Genomic DNA, 17,523 nt, shown 5'->3' on the forward strand with positions numbered 1-17,523 from the left:
GTTCCACTGGTAGCTTGAATTTAGCACGGAGTGCGTAAAATATTGCCCTAAAATCGGGAGTCGGTGCCAAAACAGTGCAATTATGGCTGCCGATCGTGAAAGAGTCTAAGTAGATGCTGTAACAGCAACTCTTTTATTAGATCTACTTTCACCTTCGTCTAGCAGTGATGATGACTTGCTAGAGCCGAAAGATAGAGGAGAGATTCCCAAAATTTTAAATTTCATAGTAGTAATCCACAGCATGTCCGATATCGAAGTATGGATACACATTTTTTCAGCTTTTAGAGGTTAACTGCTAGGTATATTTCAGGAGATTGGGACAAATTGACTTGCTATTTATTAATTTTTATCTTTTCAGTGGAATTGTACAGTTTTTTTTTGCCCTTGTATGCTCGTGCCTAACATATATGACATTTATTTACAAACAAAAAATTACCGTTGCGCTTGTTCAATTGGCTTCTTTATCATTTGCTTCAAAAACTGACGGTCGCGCAGTCGGTCAAGTAACGTCACGTTATTTCTGATTTAGGAGAAATGATGAGCTAGTCCAGCCCCCTGACACTCACCACTGCTCGTATACTAAAAAATTGTACGCGTCTTGTCCCCGTTTTTTAGTTCCTCTACGTGGCGCTAGTAGACTTCTGACACGCTCGCTGCCCTCGCTGACCGCGCGCAAGCTCGTCAGGTAGCTACTAGCGCCATGAGTGGTGGAAATTGGCGGCAGAATCGAGGGACATTTTGCGAACCACTTTCAGCAGCGTATGTCAGGGGGCTGATCTAGTCTACCTTTATGCCATGGAGACTAGAGGTAAGAAGGCCGAACGCATATGGCGGAATCGTCGAAAAGTGGTTCGTGAAAGCGATGAAAGATCTTGTAGTTCGGGACGTATTCGCAAGCGATACTAGCGCCTGGTTACGAATAGCATACATACGTGAGGATCGACGATTCAAAATCACCGCGCTGACGAAGCCCGCAGTGGTAGCGCCGCCAAGTGGTTACAATACGCGGATCGTTCATCACTTTTACCGACCATTTGGCTAGCATTGCGTTCGGCCACCTTACCTCTAGTCTGCATGCTTTATACGTTTTACGGCATGTTCCACTCAGAGGGCTTACCCCAGCCCCCTGACATACGCTGGTAAAAGTGGTTCGCAAAATGTCCCTCGATTCTGCCGCCAATTTCCACCACTAGTGGCGCTAGTAGTTACCTGACGAGCTTGCGCGTGGTCAGCGAGGGCAGCAAGCGTGTCAGAAGTCTACTAGCGCCACGTAGAGGAACTAAAAAACGGGGACAAGACGCGTACAATTTTGAAGTTATACTTCTTTAGGCGCGTTATGAAAAACTGATGAGAGTGAAATTTCAAGATGCGCGCGCATCACTGTAACACAAAATTAACAGGATCAAGTTGCCCACTCAACCGAATTCATGCGCGCGCGTCACTGTAACACAAAATTAACAGAATGAAGTTGCCCACTCAACCGAATTCATTAAGTCTCGAAAAAAAGCTAAATATTTATCCACATGGTTTTAGTTTTTACAGTCACAACACATGTTTTATTTTCATACAAGTGCGAATTATATATGTGGCAATAAAATATATTCAGTAGTGATTTAAATTGAATATTTGGATTAATATTATTTACTATTTGTGAATATTAGTGAAAAAATTGTGCTAAAATACTTTTTCAAGTGCTCCAATATAATTGAGGTTAGTTATCCGTATGTATTATTTATTGATATAAATTAAAATATCATTATTTAATATAATTAATACTAAATATTATTAAATTATCAATGTTGAATATTTATTATTGGTTTTTTAATATTTACAAAATAAAGAAATCAATTTAATAGAACATTTAATAAAAAATGGGTGCGTGTACTTATGTACGCGCGTGAGAAGTTATACTTCTTTGGCATCATTAAAAAATACACAACATGTCAAAATCTTCTGTCACACAATGATAAAGAAAAGAAGTATGTAATAAAAAACAATAAAACAAATAACGGATGTCTTACATTATATTTAAATAATCTATTAAATTTTTGTCACGAACTTTTTATTAAATGTTCTATTAAATTTATTTCTTCATTTTGTAAATATTAAAAAACCAATAATAAATACTCAACATTGATAATTTAATAATATTTAGTATTAATTATATTAAGTAATGATATTTTAATTTATATCAATAAATAATACATACGGATAACTAACCTCAATTATATTGGAGCACTTGAAAAAGTATTTTGGCACAATTTTTTCACTAATATTCACAAATAGTAAATAATATTAATCCAAATATTCAATTTAAATCACTACTGAATATATTTTATTGCCACATATATAATTCGCACTTGTATGAAAATAAAACATGTGTTGTGACTGTAAAAACTAAAACCATGTGGATAAATATTTAGCTTTTTTTCGAGACTTAATGAATTCGGTTGAGTGGGCAACTTCATCCTGTTAATTTTGTGTTACAGTAATGCGCGCGCATCCTGAAATTTCACTCTCATCAGTTTTTCATAACGCGCCTAAAGAAGTATAACTTCAAAAGTTCGTGACAAAAATTTAATAGATTATTTAAATATAATGTAAGACATCCGTTATTTGTTTTATAGTTTTTTATTATATACTTCTTTTCTTTATCATTGTGTGACAAAAGATTTTGACATGTTGTGTATTTTTTAATGATGCCAAAGAAGTATAACTTCTCACGCGCGTACACAAGTACACGCGCCCATTTTTTTTTTAGTATACGAGCAGTGGTGAGTGTCAAGGGGCTGGTTTGCCCCGATGCCGGGCGACGCATGCACGGAACGAGTGCCCCCTGTTCGAGCCAGTGCGCCCTCAGCGCAACCAGTGGAAAACGCTATAAAGGCGTGTTGACACGGTGCTAGTAATCGGTCCAAGCTCTCGGACTGAGAAAAAGTTACCAGAACTCGTATCGTGTATACAGCAAACTCGGACGTAAATCGTGTATCGCAAATGCGGATGAATAATAGGACGCGATCCATTTTTTCATCCGCGTTTTCGATCCACGATTTACGTCCGAGTTCGCTGTGTACACGATACGAGTTCTGGTAACTTTTTCTCGGTCCGAGAACTGATTTCTAGCACCGTGTCAACACGCCTCAAGACCGTGTTCCCAAGACAGCTCCCAGTGCTGTCAACAGTTTTCCATCTCTTTTACGTTACCAAGTTAGTAACTACTGCATATGCTTCAAAGTGTCCTACGAAATTTTTAGCTGCCAGCTAGTTTAGGAACGCACTCTAGATAATGCTTTCCTGCCTTCTTGGCATTCGTGTTTGTCGAAAAATCGACAGCAAAATATTGCGGCAGCATTTTGCTGCCTATGAAAATACAACCTTGGGCTCCTTCCATGAGTCTGTGACGTCGGAAAGGTACCTGGTGGAAATTTTCAGATGTTAGACACCGGAATCGTTCACACAGCTACAGTTAGACTCACATCAGTAGTTTGGGTCACCAATTACCGATAAAGTATTGAAATACCCCGGAAAACGGGCATTCTGTCGCTCCAATCGAACGAACCGAGGAAGGAGTAATTGTTGGATAAAAGATTTAATTAATTGACTTACCTCCTGAGAATAATCTGGATATGATGACTTGCAGCGTAGATTGGTGAGAGGATTTAACGGAATGACTGATTTTCATATATTTGGATACTTTGATTAACTTGGATTTATTTTATAAGTTCAATATTTCGAGTCACAAAAACGGAGTTACTTAGCGTGAGATCTTAAATTAATATGACAAAATGGAGCTGAAAGCTCGCTGGACTTTTGGGCAGAGTAACGTTGTACGAAAAGTTTAAATGCAAAAGGCAAAAGGATTTTACTGCGAGACTGTACCGGAACAAGATGACGAATCTAGTGGTAGAAACCAAGAGGACGATCCGATGATCGGTCGCCATTTTTATAGGTGTCGATCGTTGCGCAGAATGATCCCGTTCTTTAGCTTTCGTCAACTTTTGTGCACCTTCCCCCTTTTTCTAGAAATTAGATTTAGGGCACGATATCTTCGCCGCATGCACGCCTGTGATCTTAGTTCTTTAGCTATTACTATATTGCAAGCTTTTACATATGGTATAACGCTGCGCTGGTGCGGTGGTGTAGGTGCAGGGTCGTTGCTCTGTAATTTTCCATTCTGCGTGGGCTTTGGTGTTGGGGCAGCAAGCCCCCCTTGGCCCCTCAGCTACCGTGCTTCTTCCCCCCCGTGGGCGTTAGGACCCGGGCCGATTTTAGCAGTTATTTCCTAATATGGTAATCGCTGTGCGTATGCGCTAGAGGTGACCCGTGTTTCATGGTGTACGTTAGTGCCATGTGCATTTTCGAGGTCACGATGCGCTGAAATCTAGTCGTAGCTTACTTCTTAAATATTCTTACTATCCTGTTCGTTACAAAGTCTATATATTAAGACTGTCATATCGGTTACTCGTCGTTTTGTTAATTTTATAGTGTGTAAATATGTAAAATTGCATATGTATTATAATTGATTACTGTCGTTATTCACCTGGAGTACAATAGCGATTGTTTATGAGACATAGGTGCTATTTGCTTAACATTATTAGGATCGCGCTGCTGCGAATATTCTTAGGTGTTTGTGTTATAACTATCTTAACAGATTTAGGGTATTTAACAATTTGATAATTCGTAGTTTTAGAGCAGGTTTACGTGTGTGCTTTCGTATATAAATCTCTTCTGTAATTATTAATTCTTATATTCATATAAATCGGCTTAGAAGCTTCTAGAACGTTTTTCTTATGTTTGTTGGTTGCCTGTTAGTGGATGTTGCCACGTATGCATCTTCGAGTTTATTGCGGGTTGATTTACCTTCAATCGTTTCGTCGTTAAGTTTCCTAATGTTTTCTCTAGATGGAGCTTTGTGTGGCTCCATATTGGAGATCTGCATTGCCTTCAAAACGCTGCGCGTGTTGCCTATAATACAGCGTTACGGAGGAAAGTATGATTCATGCTGGATAATTGGTATTCACGGTTTTGAAGGTTTTACAGTCTCTGGTTTCATGGATTATTGCAGCAGTGCTATCTTAACATTATATTGGTTATACATTTATCTATGGTTTTACGGTCTTCTGTACTCCAGGCTATATGGTATAGCGTAAGTTGCTTACAGTGTAGCTCTCAGCTCCGAATGCACAAATGGCATTGTCGAGTGTTACATAATACTTGGATATAATGGTGTTAGTTAATTATGGTGTTAATATGATAGTGATATATAATAACGTATAATAATATTATAGCTCTTTGTAGTGCGAAGATCTCGTAACATGGTTTTTAAGCTTTGGTTAGTGAATGTCATAGTTTTTTCCATCTAGGGATATTCCAAATAGTTGGAGAGTTGTTTTAGTACCTTATGGTAACAAGATTCTCGTACTTCGAGTTTGGTTAGTTGATAAAAGTGACATGCTGTAATAATAGTCGATAAAACATACGGACGTTCCGGTCGGATGTTACAAGTGTGTGGTAATTTGCAGCAGAAATCTCACTGGAAGCTGATTTTAGAACGCGCCGAGGTTTTCGTAGTTGAAAGGGTTGAAAGTAGTTGATATTCACAGGCTAAAATTAAGACAACAAAACTCGTTTCGGGAATTCGAGTCATAATAATTTGTTTATGGTAATGTGTACAATTTGATGGTGTTTATTTGTGAAAAGTCTACGTATTATAATTTTGTACAATGCCAAGCAAGAAAAAAAAATACAATGCTCGTTTCCCAGCGGTAAGTTACACTAACCATACTAAACAAACCGAACCCTACATCATCGTGTATTTCATTATTTATTTTTATTATAGACCCCATAGACTTGATCAATTTTGAATTCAAAATTCTATAAATTTATGGTTTGGAATTTACTATATCAATTAGCATGTTTGTAAAATTTTTTCAAGGCCTCAATCTGTCACTATTACCTGAGGTCAACATTTTTCAATGAAAACATAACCTTAAATTCACCACACTTGACAATACATTCACGATTTTACCACTTTTCTTTCAAAGGGACGTATCAAGAAAATCATGCAAACGGACGAAGAAGTAGGAAAAGTTGCTCAAGCTGTACCAGTCATAATCTATATCCTTTTTATATTTTACACCTAGAGTAGCTATTAGAAGTGCACCATCTGTTGTTTTTTTCTTATTTATTTCACATTATCGATGTCCTTAACTCGGAATTCACCTAGAACCCTAGAGTTATTCGTAGAGTCGTTGTTAACGAAAACAATGCAAATAACGAGTGCCAAAAATGCCAAAACTCTTAGTCCGTCTCATATGTAAGTATTTGCATCACACGTCAGTTATTATGAATTATCTCGTACCAAATATATTAAGACTTGAATTTTTTCCCAAAGGAAGCAATGTATCCTTTCTGAAAGTCGCTTCGACTTTTTGAAAGACTTGGTCAAGGGACTTCCTGATGTTACCAGCCCCGACGATGAGGTACCTACACCGCCAGCAACTCCTGCACCTCAGTTGCCTTATGTGCAAGTAAACCCAGCCATTTATCCACCCATTTCAAGACATGACGTTACAGGGTATGATTTTTTTTAAATGAATCCTTGGTGAAATAGATATTATTTAAAGCAAACAAGTTGCATGATATTTTTATATTGATCATGAAAAAAATCCAAACTTGTTTGTCTTTTTCTGTATACAGAATCCCAAATGTGGTATCGTCGGCAACCATTACACCAATTCGCCAAAACCCAAGAGAGAACAGAGGGATTGGATTTCCCAGTGCTGCTTTGTCGAGCGAAAGTACTAAAACACCGATCTCGAATTTTCAATCGCCGTTGTCTACAACGTTTAATGTTAGCCAACCAAACTTTTACACGGAAGTAAACCCACTTAATTTGTCAACAAATTCTAACAACGTAAATACAACCTATAAACCGACGTCGAATTACAGCAACACTACCAATATCGATGAAGACTACGACACGTAGTCAATTTTCTCACTTATCGTCAATTTATTGCAGCAGTGAGTTCAATTACAGGCGTGCCATGCCTTACACACATAAATGAAATTTTTTTCAAATTTTGCACTAGTATCTGGATTGTAAGTCTACTTAATATATCTGATTTTACGTAGTTAACCAACTACTCGAAAATACGTCACTATTATGCTCATTTGACTTGAAGATATGAGCATGTGACATCACCAAAGCCGAAACAGCATATTTGTTACGTCATATACTGTATAAATGTTTTTCGAGTGGCTTGTGCATTCAACCTTCTCTGCAAGGTTATATAATCTTAGATTATAACGTTCAAATTTAAAAATAGTTTGACAAAATCGTAGTTTACTTTGTTAGCCGATTCTATAGTAGACTCTGGGTACCAAAACGATTTCAGTTCTATTTTTCCTTAATAGAATTATTGCAGTGACGTGTTATTTACGGATAATGTAATTAATATTAAATGGGAATATTATACAGTGGCACAGCTTGGTTTTTGTTACTGCAATAATTTTGCACCGAAATTATTCTCAAGAGACTAAACACAAATAATAATATATGACACTCGATTTCGTTTTAAGCTACTTTTTTTTATACATGTTAGAATTGCCCATGCGTATGTAGAAATGTAGGTAATTTGAATTTTTTGAAGAGTCGAAAGTCTGTTTGTGAGAATGTTATTGTAAATATCTACTGTATATTCATTGTTATAGTTCTATTTAAAAGACGATTTCAAACACTGTATGTAGCATGTGTCTAGCCATAGCTTGCGACCTCAAAATCCAGTAGCTGCTTCTTTGAACGGGGGGGGGGGGGGGGGGGGTGTCGAAATTTGACTGGAAGAATTAAAATTTTTTCGTTACATTATTTGTAATAAAAATTGATATTCTGACGTTAAATTTAAATTGAATCATTTTTAATGGCTGTATAAAATTATTATTCTTGGACGGATTGAAGTAAATAAAATTAGAAATGACTGGTTTTCTGGACGATATCTAGAATCGACTAAAACTTCTCCAAACCATAGAGGTAAGAATATCGGGAGAAAATGCATATTCAATGCAGGTCACAGCAATAAAATTATAGCTAATCGTTTGCTTTCGTATTCATTGGACACAGATATTCTTTGAACTATGAAATAACTGTTTTCAACGTCATACGTGCTGTATTATTTGCTTGAAATACTGTTCGAAATCAAGGACACAAGTTCTATTAGAATTAAGACAAAGCTTAACTTGTTTTTGTTCCTATCTCAATCTCTCGATGTTATTGACACAAAGTATAAGGTGATATTAAAATAGTCTCCATGCGAATTCTCAAGTGAACAGTTATAAAATTCCCAAGCAGTTAGAATTAAAATTTTTGCTGAAGTACAGTATAAACGGATTGAGATTGATCGTACCTAATTTCCAACACAATGAAGTTACCGTGAAGAACTCCTCAAGATTTTGAATATAGTATTTCAAGAAACAACGAAGATAGACAGTGATGTAGTATAATACCTTATTATATGTGTATCTTTGTTAAGAACTTCTTTTGTTTCGATTTTATGAGCGAAGCTATGAAGTTGACTGCTAATCTCAATTTGTAACCCAGTAATGAGTGATTTTACTACATTTTACTTTCGATAACAGAGTTCTTGACAAAGATATATCTGTGGTGAATCGGTTGTTCAAATGAAATCAAATCAAATTTCGCATAGTATCGAAAGCAGCTACTATATCCGCATTGAAAACGCACCATCTCTCAGAATCCTTGACTTTATGATCTTGTAATTTTCTAGTGGATTTTATACATTATGGCAAACGATCAAATTTCAAGATTTTTTTTTCTTCAATCGTTTGAAAATATTAATTTTATAAAGTTTTTAATAATGTTTCGATTTTCATATAACTCCAGGGTGTCAATTCTTATTAAAAACGATTCAACCAAAAAAATTAGTATCTTCTAGCATCAGTATTTCACGGGGTTAAAGCTTCAGCCACTCCCCCTCCCCCAACTAAATCCCTTTATCTGTTTATTTACAGAATAGCAAATTTGTATAATGCGTGAATATTCGAATTCACTCTCGAAACTAAGAAAAGAAAAAAATTGATATTGATCAGCATTGAAAATATTTGTATACGTGATTGTAAAATGCAGTTGAAATATTGAAAGCTTGAGCGGTAATGCGTTGACTGAAGAATATAGTGAATCCCAGTAAACGAAAAAAGATTAAAAAAATAGTAAATTTTGATTTGACTGAATCCATTTTTCCGATCCCAAAGATATAATTTAAAACAGTATTTTGGATGACTAGTTGAATATGTTTCTGTATCAATAAGTGGTTATTGATTACATGGGGTTTACACGTGTTGTTACAGTTTTGAAAAACAAGTAATTATTCTTATAGTGTAATCCAAAATGTGCAAAGAATTCCATCCTAAACCATGAAAACATTCGGAATATTTCATTACGGACTGAACAAGATTTAGAAAAAGAAACCAATAGTAAACTATGAAAGTACTAATATCATTCACGAATTCACATGAATCCAAATAGTTGCAGTATTCAAACGAAAATTAATCGATAGAATTTGAGTTGTTGAGGACGTATTAAACTTCATTTCAGGTAAGTTGAAATTTGTTCACAAAAATCCAACAGAAATAGGTGGATACGGAATTGTGTATTTGCAGATTGGATTGAATGCAAACTGCGTTACATTTCGAACGTGAAAAATTGAAAGAACCAAATCTTGTAGACACATATTCAAAACGATAGAACGATTGATTCGGATTGATTTTTCAATCATGCAATACGTTTTGATGAGAATTTTGGATTGACACTCATCAAAATGAATCATACGTTTCAATATTTTTTCGTTTACTGAGATGAATCGGGATTGGTTCGGCATCTCCAGGTATATACATTCATTGACTTCCATTGTCAAAAATGAAAATCAGATAATTTTTTTTGGCTCCTCCGGCACGTGTTCAACTGAGTTCAACATAAATTCTCATGTTTCTGGAATCTAGTAAATGGTATCATATTTCAATTTCTTTTACGATCATTTTGTCTCACTTCAAATAATGCTTGGTAGCTATTTTTTACCGAAAATGATCGTGTCTCAATATGCAACCATATTGATTTTACGGCAGCTTTTGAATTTGCCTGTCAAATATCTTAAAAACTATTTTTTAAATATATAATACTGGAAAATTTCAGACTTCTCTGCAATAATTTCTACACTAATGATTCGAAGATACCTTATCGTTTGTGATAATTCAACCCGTGAATTCTGTAAGGTCTTCATATATCTTTGGTTGACAATGACAACATTTACTGCAATTTCATTGAAGTTTCATTATTGAACGTTATTTGGCACTAAGTCAATAGGCCTAGGGAATAAGTATTGTACCAACGATTCAAAAAGTCTCTTGCCATTTTGCAGTATACAGTGAAGATATTTACCTGTACATCTTGCTTATGTGTGAGTAACAAAAAGAAATCAGCTGAGATTCACTCCGAAGGCACTGGGAAAGTGCTTTTTATTACTAAATATAAGTGCCATCGCTTTCAAACATTCCGTAGTTCCAACAATGAATTGAAGGGTGAAATTCCTTTCGCAATGAAACAATAAGACCGCAATGCTCAATTTGGGTGCAAGGAACCATAATCCGTAATTTGATCAAAAACAATGGATGTAATTTTGTATATCATAGCCATAAACTGAAGACCCTAAGTGTAAAACCCTGAAGCCTATTATTGGGAAAAAATGATCGATAATTGTGGATGTCAACTTCCACCTCAATTTCAAATGACTATATGGTAGTACAATTGGATCTAACAATAAGGATAGGAATGAAAAATTTTACTGCAGATGTACTCACGTTACATTACTTTTTTCATAGGAAACCAAAGGAATTATCTCTAAGCATGTAATAAATAGGCAGTACAAAGTTTAAACAGATACGGCATATATGTACAAAGTTTGTACGATGCAAAAAGTGTGAAAGTGGTTTGGTACTTATTCAAGATTGTCAAGAGTGAAGCCCAATGTTTTCACTATGACATTGAGAATTTAAAATTATCTGAGAATTCTTGCGAAGGCTAGGGGTAAACCGTGTAAACAATCTTTACAACAAAAATTTGATCATATTAACGGCATTCTGACGATAGAAAAAAAATTTCGCGGCTCTTTAAGGGTATATAACTGTTGCACCCTTACCAACAGAGTTATTTTTATAATTTGATGTATTTTTAGGCAGTAACTAAGGGACGTTTCGGGATTCTATCCAGATCAATCCAGATTGCATAAAGTGTGAAATGATATGTCACAGCACTATTTTAATACAATATTCAAGCTACGTTTCATGAAAATAGTGCAGTGACATATCATTGTACTTGTGATTACTCATAGAATATCGTAATGTTCTCTGGCTATGGATATTATTGCCAGAATATTAGTAAGAACAGTCCAAAAATAATTTGATTGATAAAGGTAGAACTGTTACGTACGCTATTGCCTGTAAATCGAACAGTTTGATTCGGTTACTGATGCTATTATAATAATTAAGATCATGGAAATTTTATTTTTAAAATTGCGCAACGTTTGTAAGAATTTGAATAGGTCAAATTGCATTAATACAAAACCACCTTTGGTACAGATATTTCATATAAAGAGCAAACAAACCGTGATAGTACAAGACTCTATTCCAGCCTGTTATTTAAATTGAAAGTAAATAAATTATTGAGATCATTGTCAGTTCTCTACCATTCGTAGTTATAGTCATGCAAAACTAATCGACATCCCGTAATCGAATTTTATCGACATGTGTCCATCAATATTTATAATTCAAATAACGATTGACTGCATTTAATGTACGTTCCTAACAATGGTTACATTTTTAGAAGTAGCTTGATCCAGCTATTATCATCATTCTAATATAAATGTGTCTAACTATTTGTAAACTACAAAAAAAAATATGTTATCGGGTGAAAAAATTAATACAGGGGCGTTCGATTGAGGTGAAGATAAAGTTACACGTAAATGGTTACCAAATAACAAATAAAGAAGCAGCTCAATCAACTTCGTAAAGTTTTAATAATAAACAGAAAATCTTTCCTTAGTCAAACCTAAAGAGGCAGTTTGTACAGTAATGAAGAACACCAGTAAATGTAATTAGTCATTGTATCAAATATTCAAATTTATAGAAGTGCTACTTTTACCTAGACGCACTGTAGAAAAGATCAGGAATGGAGTTGTAAGTACAGTGAAGTCACATTCTGAGTAATCGATTAATGATCAATACCGATAATGCATTACTAACATGTAATGAAACGTAAAATCGTTTCTGTTCTTTGAAACGAGAGTTTTTACTTGATTATGACGTCTATTAATGAAACAATAGAAATCAAAGCTTAAGAAAAAAGTTATATTCGGATTTACTCGTTAAATAGTGAAATTTCGTTTCTTCAACTAGAACGTCACATCAAGATTGTCATTAACTTCACATTACCAAGTATCATTCGTGTGTAAACAATTATGAAAAGCGAAAAAATAATTGGTCTAGTTGTTCTCGTAGACTAAGGTTCCAAGAGGATGGATTAAATGAAACAAAAGAAATACAAAGGACATAAAAATATTTAAAATATCGCATCATAAAAACGCGGATTTATACAATTAAAATTCTTAACTCTAATGTACAATTAACAGTAAAAATAAATATTCACAATCTATTATAAGACATCCATATTAAAAAAAAATAAAAATTTTTATGTCAAAGGTGCAAGTTGCATTACTCATTCGTTTTTATTTTATTTTTGTCCCAATGAAAGTAACGTGTGTAACGTATTTTTCATGAATTGTTTATTTTTAAATACACTTTTCTATGGCTTCGTGTCTCAGTTGATAAAAATTGGCATATACAAAAAGACGATTATGTCTCACCATAATCGGTAGTTGTAAATTTAATTAACCTTGTAGCACCTTGAGTCTTTTTTACACAATAATTGGAGTTCGTTTCTACAGTATAAATAGCATTCGTTATGTTCACAGTAACAACTAATAACTTTTCATAATAATACATAATTAAATATGTGAAATGCATAGCATATGATTTCTTTGTGAAAATTAATGCAAAAAAGCTTAGTACAGAATGCAAATTGTACATATATTCATATGAGACTTAGTTTCTAGAGTTAAATATTGCCCTATAAACATATTCTGTGAGTATGTCGTTAAAGGATTGACATTATGATGCAATTCAAGACGTCAAGAACCTTAGAAAAGCTTATAAAAGCTGCTAATTGTATTTAGTATTATGCAGAAATATATTTTTTCAGACTCTTGGTAACGATTATTTGATAATTTAGAAAACATTACCAATCAAAAGTAAAGGAATTTGAAATGTACTGCAGCAGGAGTGAGTGGCAACGAAAATCTGGCGCTGTGAGACCTGACGTCAGGAAATGTATTATTTTTACTCTACAAGATGTCATTTATCGATTTTCTACTGTATATAGTCACTCCATGTAACAAAATGAAAATCTCATAGCTTGCACGAAGTTTTTTGTTTTTTTGTGCGTTTGTATACATACATACATACATACTTTACCTAAAACTTCTGCTGGTAGCCAGAACTGAGCACAATATTGCTAAGTTATGCCTCTGTTTTCTTCCCAATCAACGGAGTAAAATTTACTGCAGTTTTATGAGATGGGAGATGTAGAGTCTTATTAAAATATATTTTATAAAAATACATGTACGATCTTACTCATCAGGAATTGTTCATATGTACAGTAAGGAAAACAACAATTCTTCCCTTAGAAACAATAGTAAAAATTACTTTCTACTTATATGCAACTCGCGAATATTCGATCAATTTTCAATGTTTCCTTCATAAAATGACTCACACTTTTCTAACAGACGAAGAACAGGGTTTATATTGTATGGAAAAAGAGCCTTGGATACAAGCCTGTCTATCGCTAGCCTAAGCCGAATTAAAACAGTCATTGTATCATCCAATTCTCTTGCGCAACAAGTTATAAATTCTGACCAATTTCTCCTGATGTATTTCAAGAATCTCAGAAGATACAAGAGAAAACAAGTCTCATTGCTAACTAGAAGGTCTAAAAGTACATCCGGATCGTGAGAGACTGCACGTATAAATTGAACAAAAGTTAACGTTGGGCTGAGCATGTGGCCAAGATCATTTTGGGGCGGTCCCCGATAAAATAGACCAACGGCAACATCCAAACAACAAACCATGCCTTCTATGAGGAAATCATCTTGGTCGTGAAACATTTGGACAACCCATTGAGACAGTGGTGTTTCTGGATGAAAAGGCATAAGGGATTTCACACACTGATCCAACTGACGCAGTACTTCTCTTATGCTTCTTTCAATAACAGCCATGTCCGCATCAAGATCTTCAGCTTCTGAGCCAAGAGATGAGTCACTGGAATCGCTTCGTGTTTCCTTTACTGTGACAGCAACACTTTTGAGAACGAGTAAAATCACTTTCTGTAGCAAAGGCCGATCTCCGTCCCCGGAGCCGCCTCCGAATCTCCCTGATCCATGGCGATACGGCAAAGCATCCAGGAGCCTCCAGTCTTTAACGGCGCGGACAACCAGATGAGCCAACGAGCACGGCTCGTCGGGAAGAACATCTTGAAGAGCCAACGTGCTCCCGTAGCAAAGCACTTCATTGAGTAAACCCAAAAGGTGCCTCCAAATGATGCCAGGAACGTTGGAGTTCAATAGAACAACCAGATTGTCAAGCTGGGAGTAGAACAGTTTTGTATCAACAACAGACAGGTTGGCTTTAACGGATATTATGGATTCCCACAAGTCTAGGAACATTATAACCGCCGATTCGTGCTGAGGAGTATAGGAGCTTAAAATACTATCAAACTTTGATACTAAAATGTTCCACTTTGACTCCAGAGCTTTGACGCACATCGCTTTTACCGGGGTACTATCCAGGCTCTCTGGATCCGATATTGTCAAGGTGTTACAGTTCCTGGGCGAAGTAAAGCTTTCGCCATCCTCCAACGGATGAGTACTGCCGTCCTTGTGCTCGACCACCCTTTTAACAACATCCAAAGTAAACAGCATCTGGCTTGGTGAGTGCGTGCTGACCAAAGACTGGGTGAGCCTGTCCAGCCATGACAATTCAATGTTTTCTTTGGTCACTATGAAGAAAGAGGCTAGGGCTCTGCTCGCGGTAAATGATATGAACTTATTTGGTGAACATGATAAATCTAGTATTTGGTCTATGATACCGTGCTCGTTGCGCGACAGAGCCTCACACACGTCGGCCACTCTGCTACACATTATACCTCTGGTATTCTGTTTTATTGCTAGATCAAAGAGCAGCTGAAGGGCACTAATGAATTGCAATGTTCTGTCTGGCTCCCATTCTGACAGTGTCGTCATTCTATAGGTACCATCACCAGCCTGAACCGTACTGCCAGTGAACGGTTTTCTCAAACTGCTCACAGGGACATTGCACAGACATTGTGACAGGAGACTGTTTTGAAAGCTTTCTATCTCCGTCACCATCGCCGTTGTCATACTATTGTTTTCATCTTGTTCGTCACTATTGATAATTCTTTGTTTCTTTTTTGCTGGTTCCTCCATTTTTGTACTCGGAGGATGAGCGCGATTTCGTCTAAGTACCATTAGCAAAAGTTTAAAAAATTTATATATATCTGATTCTCTTTTCGTCAGTGATTATTTATGTTAGTTCAGTTACTTGTTTTCTTTTTTTCTTCCTCTCTTCGACTAAACGCCTTTGAATTTTTGTCAAGTTATCTTCCGAACCAATATGAAACTCGATCCAAAATACCCATAATGCTCAAAGTACTTCATGTACTCGAAAATTGACATCGGCTCAGGTAATAACAAAAGCCAATTACTCGATTGCTATGCGTAACAGTGGCCAGCTTTGCTATCTGAAAAAAATTTAAATAAATTTACTGCATTGATGGAACAAATCAATTATTTTGACATTCAATATTAATTTAAATGGCTACAGGGCTTACCTCGATTTTTTTTGTCGTATTATAACTCTACCATTACTTCATACACAAACATTATCTTGTGGGTAAAACAAAAAAGAATTAAAAAAAAAAATAACAATATGCAACTATGTAATATCTCTCTTAATCTGTATATAACCACGAAAATTATATTACCATTTAATCCGTAATAAAGTGAAGCAAGGCGGTATTTACGTTTATGACAATTGCATTTGGTTCTTATTTTTGTATGGTACAAAACGCACTGTTTAATCCACAGGATACAGTAGGCAGGTCAATAATTTTAACACTGGGAATACAACACTTTCAATGAAAGTAGAATACAATCGTCCGACGCTTCCTAGCGAATTAATTGTTCAGTTTTGGTTGGACGATTTGAACAACAAAGCTAACCGTTCAGAAGGGCTTGGATTATTATATGTTGCTTGTGAATGTTTGAGTTTTAAATTCACCGCACAGTTGATGATAAATGTTATTTGCGCACGAAGAAATTCTTTTGACTAGGAAGTTGTGAGCAGCAGTAACAGCAGCAAGGCGCCCGACAGAAATAAGTTTGCCTTGTTGCCACGTACCCATGTACGTATCTTTATGCGGATGAAAAATCCTTAATATCGAATTATTTGAAAAATTTTGCCATGGAATGGTCGATGAATAATCGCTTGTTAGGTTAATGGAATAAATAATCATTCAGGAAGGTGAAAAATATGACTAAATTGAATTTATAATAAATTTTTATTCTGGCATCATGCGGAGCTGCGTAATACAGTAGCTGCCCCTAGCGCATTCCATAACGGACTGAACTTGATTTATTAAATTTACGCAAACAACTGTAGAATGATTATCACCCAAGCGGTTTAAATAATTAAAAAAAGCTTCTCATTATGTTTTTTTCTTTATAAATAACACCGTACGCTATTTCTTCTATTTATTCAGCGATGGTTTGGCAAACGCGCGCTGACTACCAGCGCCGAATAAAATTCTGTAGGTGTGGTCGTTAGCGCGAAACACTTCAAAATTGAAATGTAAATTTGAATGTATTTCTTTAAATTCCATAACAGCTGTAATACATAAGGTAAGCCATAAATAATTATTTACAGAGTGTTAACCAACTCTGATCTACCAATCGTTTGATTAGATTTTCTACGGATATTTTTTTGTTTCCAGGTTGGGAGGCATAATTGCAGTTCCAAGTTGGGGGGCACAACTGCTATTTAACCCTTGGAGCATAAACTACTCGAGGTAGTCTAGCGTGTACAGAATGTGTGGCAGAGGAGTGAGATGGAGCACTTATGCCACGTACAACCTATCTCTCTTGCTTTACAACGTGGTTGGTTGATACGTTTCCTTTCAACCTATACAATGCAAAGTGAGAGAGACGGAGTATCCAGAGTGCTCACCACTACGGCCACAGTTTTCGCGAGGTTGACGGCACGGGTAACTACCTCCAGTAGTATATGCTCTAAGATTCAATTTAAAATCAAGATGGTATGCAGACACTT

The 17,523-nt window shown here is 35.7% G+C and overlaps 2 protein-coding genes across 4 annotated transcripts; one reads left to right on the plus strand and one right to left on the minus strand.

Annotated features, from left to right (window-relative positions):
• Positions 1–5,168: 5,168 nt before the first annotated feature.
• Positions 5,169–12,398, plus strand: NC2alpha (negative cofactor 2 alpha). Its single transcript, XM_046636011.2, has 5 exons — positions 5,169–5,765; positions 6,045–6,117; positions 6,223–6,316; positions 6,395–6,577; positions 6,700–12,398. Exons 1-5 carry the CDS (start codon positions 5,724–5,726, stop codon positions 6,986–6,988), a joined length of 681 nt encoding a protein of 226 aa, XP_046491967.1. The 5' UTR covers positions 5,169–5,723; the 3' UTR covers positions 6,989–12,398.
• Positions 12,065–17,002, minus strand: lin (protein lines homolog). 3 transcript variants are annotated; one of them, XM_046636009.2, is made up of 3 exons: positions 16,181–17,002; positions 16,028–16,082; positions 12,065–15,937 (listed from the first exon to the last, which is right to left on the minus strand). In XM_046636009.2, exon 3 carries the CDS (start codon positions 15,663–15,665, stop codon positions 13,860–13,862), a length of 1,806 nt encoding a protein of 601 aa, XP_046491965.1. In that variant the 5' UTR covers positions 15,666–15,937; positions 16,028–16,082; positions 16,181–17,002; the 3' UTR covers positions 12,065–13,859. The 3 variants fall into 3 exon arrangements, with proteins under 3 accessions (XP_046491965.1, XP_068993700.1, XP_046491966.1); XM_069137599.1 differs by having other exon boundaries at positions 12,065–15,654; positions 15,739–15,937; positions 16,028–17,002; XM_046636010.2 differs by lacking the exon at positions 16,028–16,082.
• Positions 17,003–17,523: the final 521 nt, after the last annotated feature.

The sequence above is a fragment of the Neodiprion pinetum genome, chromosome 7, assembly GCF_021155775.2.
Source record: "Neodiprion pinetum isolate iyNeoPine1 chromosome 7, iyNeoPine1.2, whole genome shotgun sequence".
Classification (NCBI taxonomy): Eukaryota; Metazoa; Arthropoda; class Insecta; order Hymenoptera; family Diprionidae; genus Neodiprion; species Neodiprion pinetum.

What these genes read in the sequence shown, in the direction of transcription:
- NC2alpha (XM_046636011.2), top strand. Translation starts at nt 5,724, where the DNA reads ATGCCAAGCAAGAAAAAAAAATACAATGCTCGTTTCCCAGCG. An exon ending in AGCTGTACCAGTCATAATCT is followed by an intron (nt 6,118 to 6,222) that starts ATATCCTTTTTA and finishes CTCGGAATTCAC; the next exon opens with CTAGAACCCTAGAGTTATTC. An exon ending in TCAAGACATGACGTTACAGG is followed by an intron (nt 6,578 to 6,699) that starts GTATGATTTTTT and finishes TTCTGTATACAG; the next exon opens with AATCCCAAATGTGGTATCGT.
- lin (XM_046636010.2), bottom strand. Translation starts at nt 15,665, where the DNA reads ATGGTACTTAGACGAAATCGCGCTCATCCTCCGAGTACAAAAATGGAG.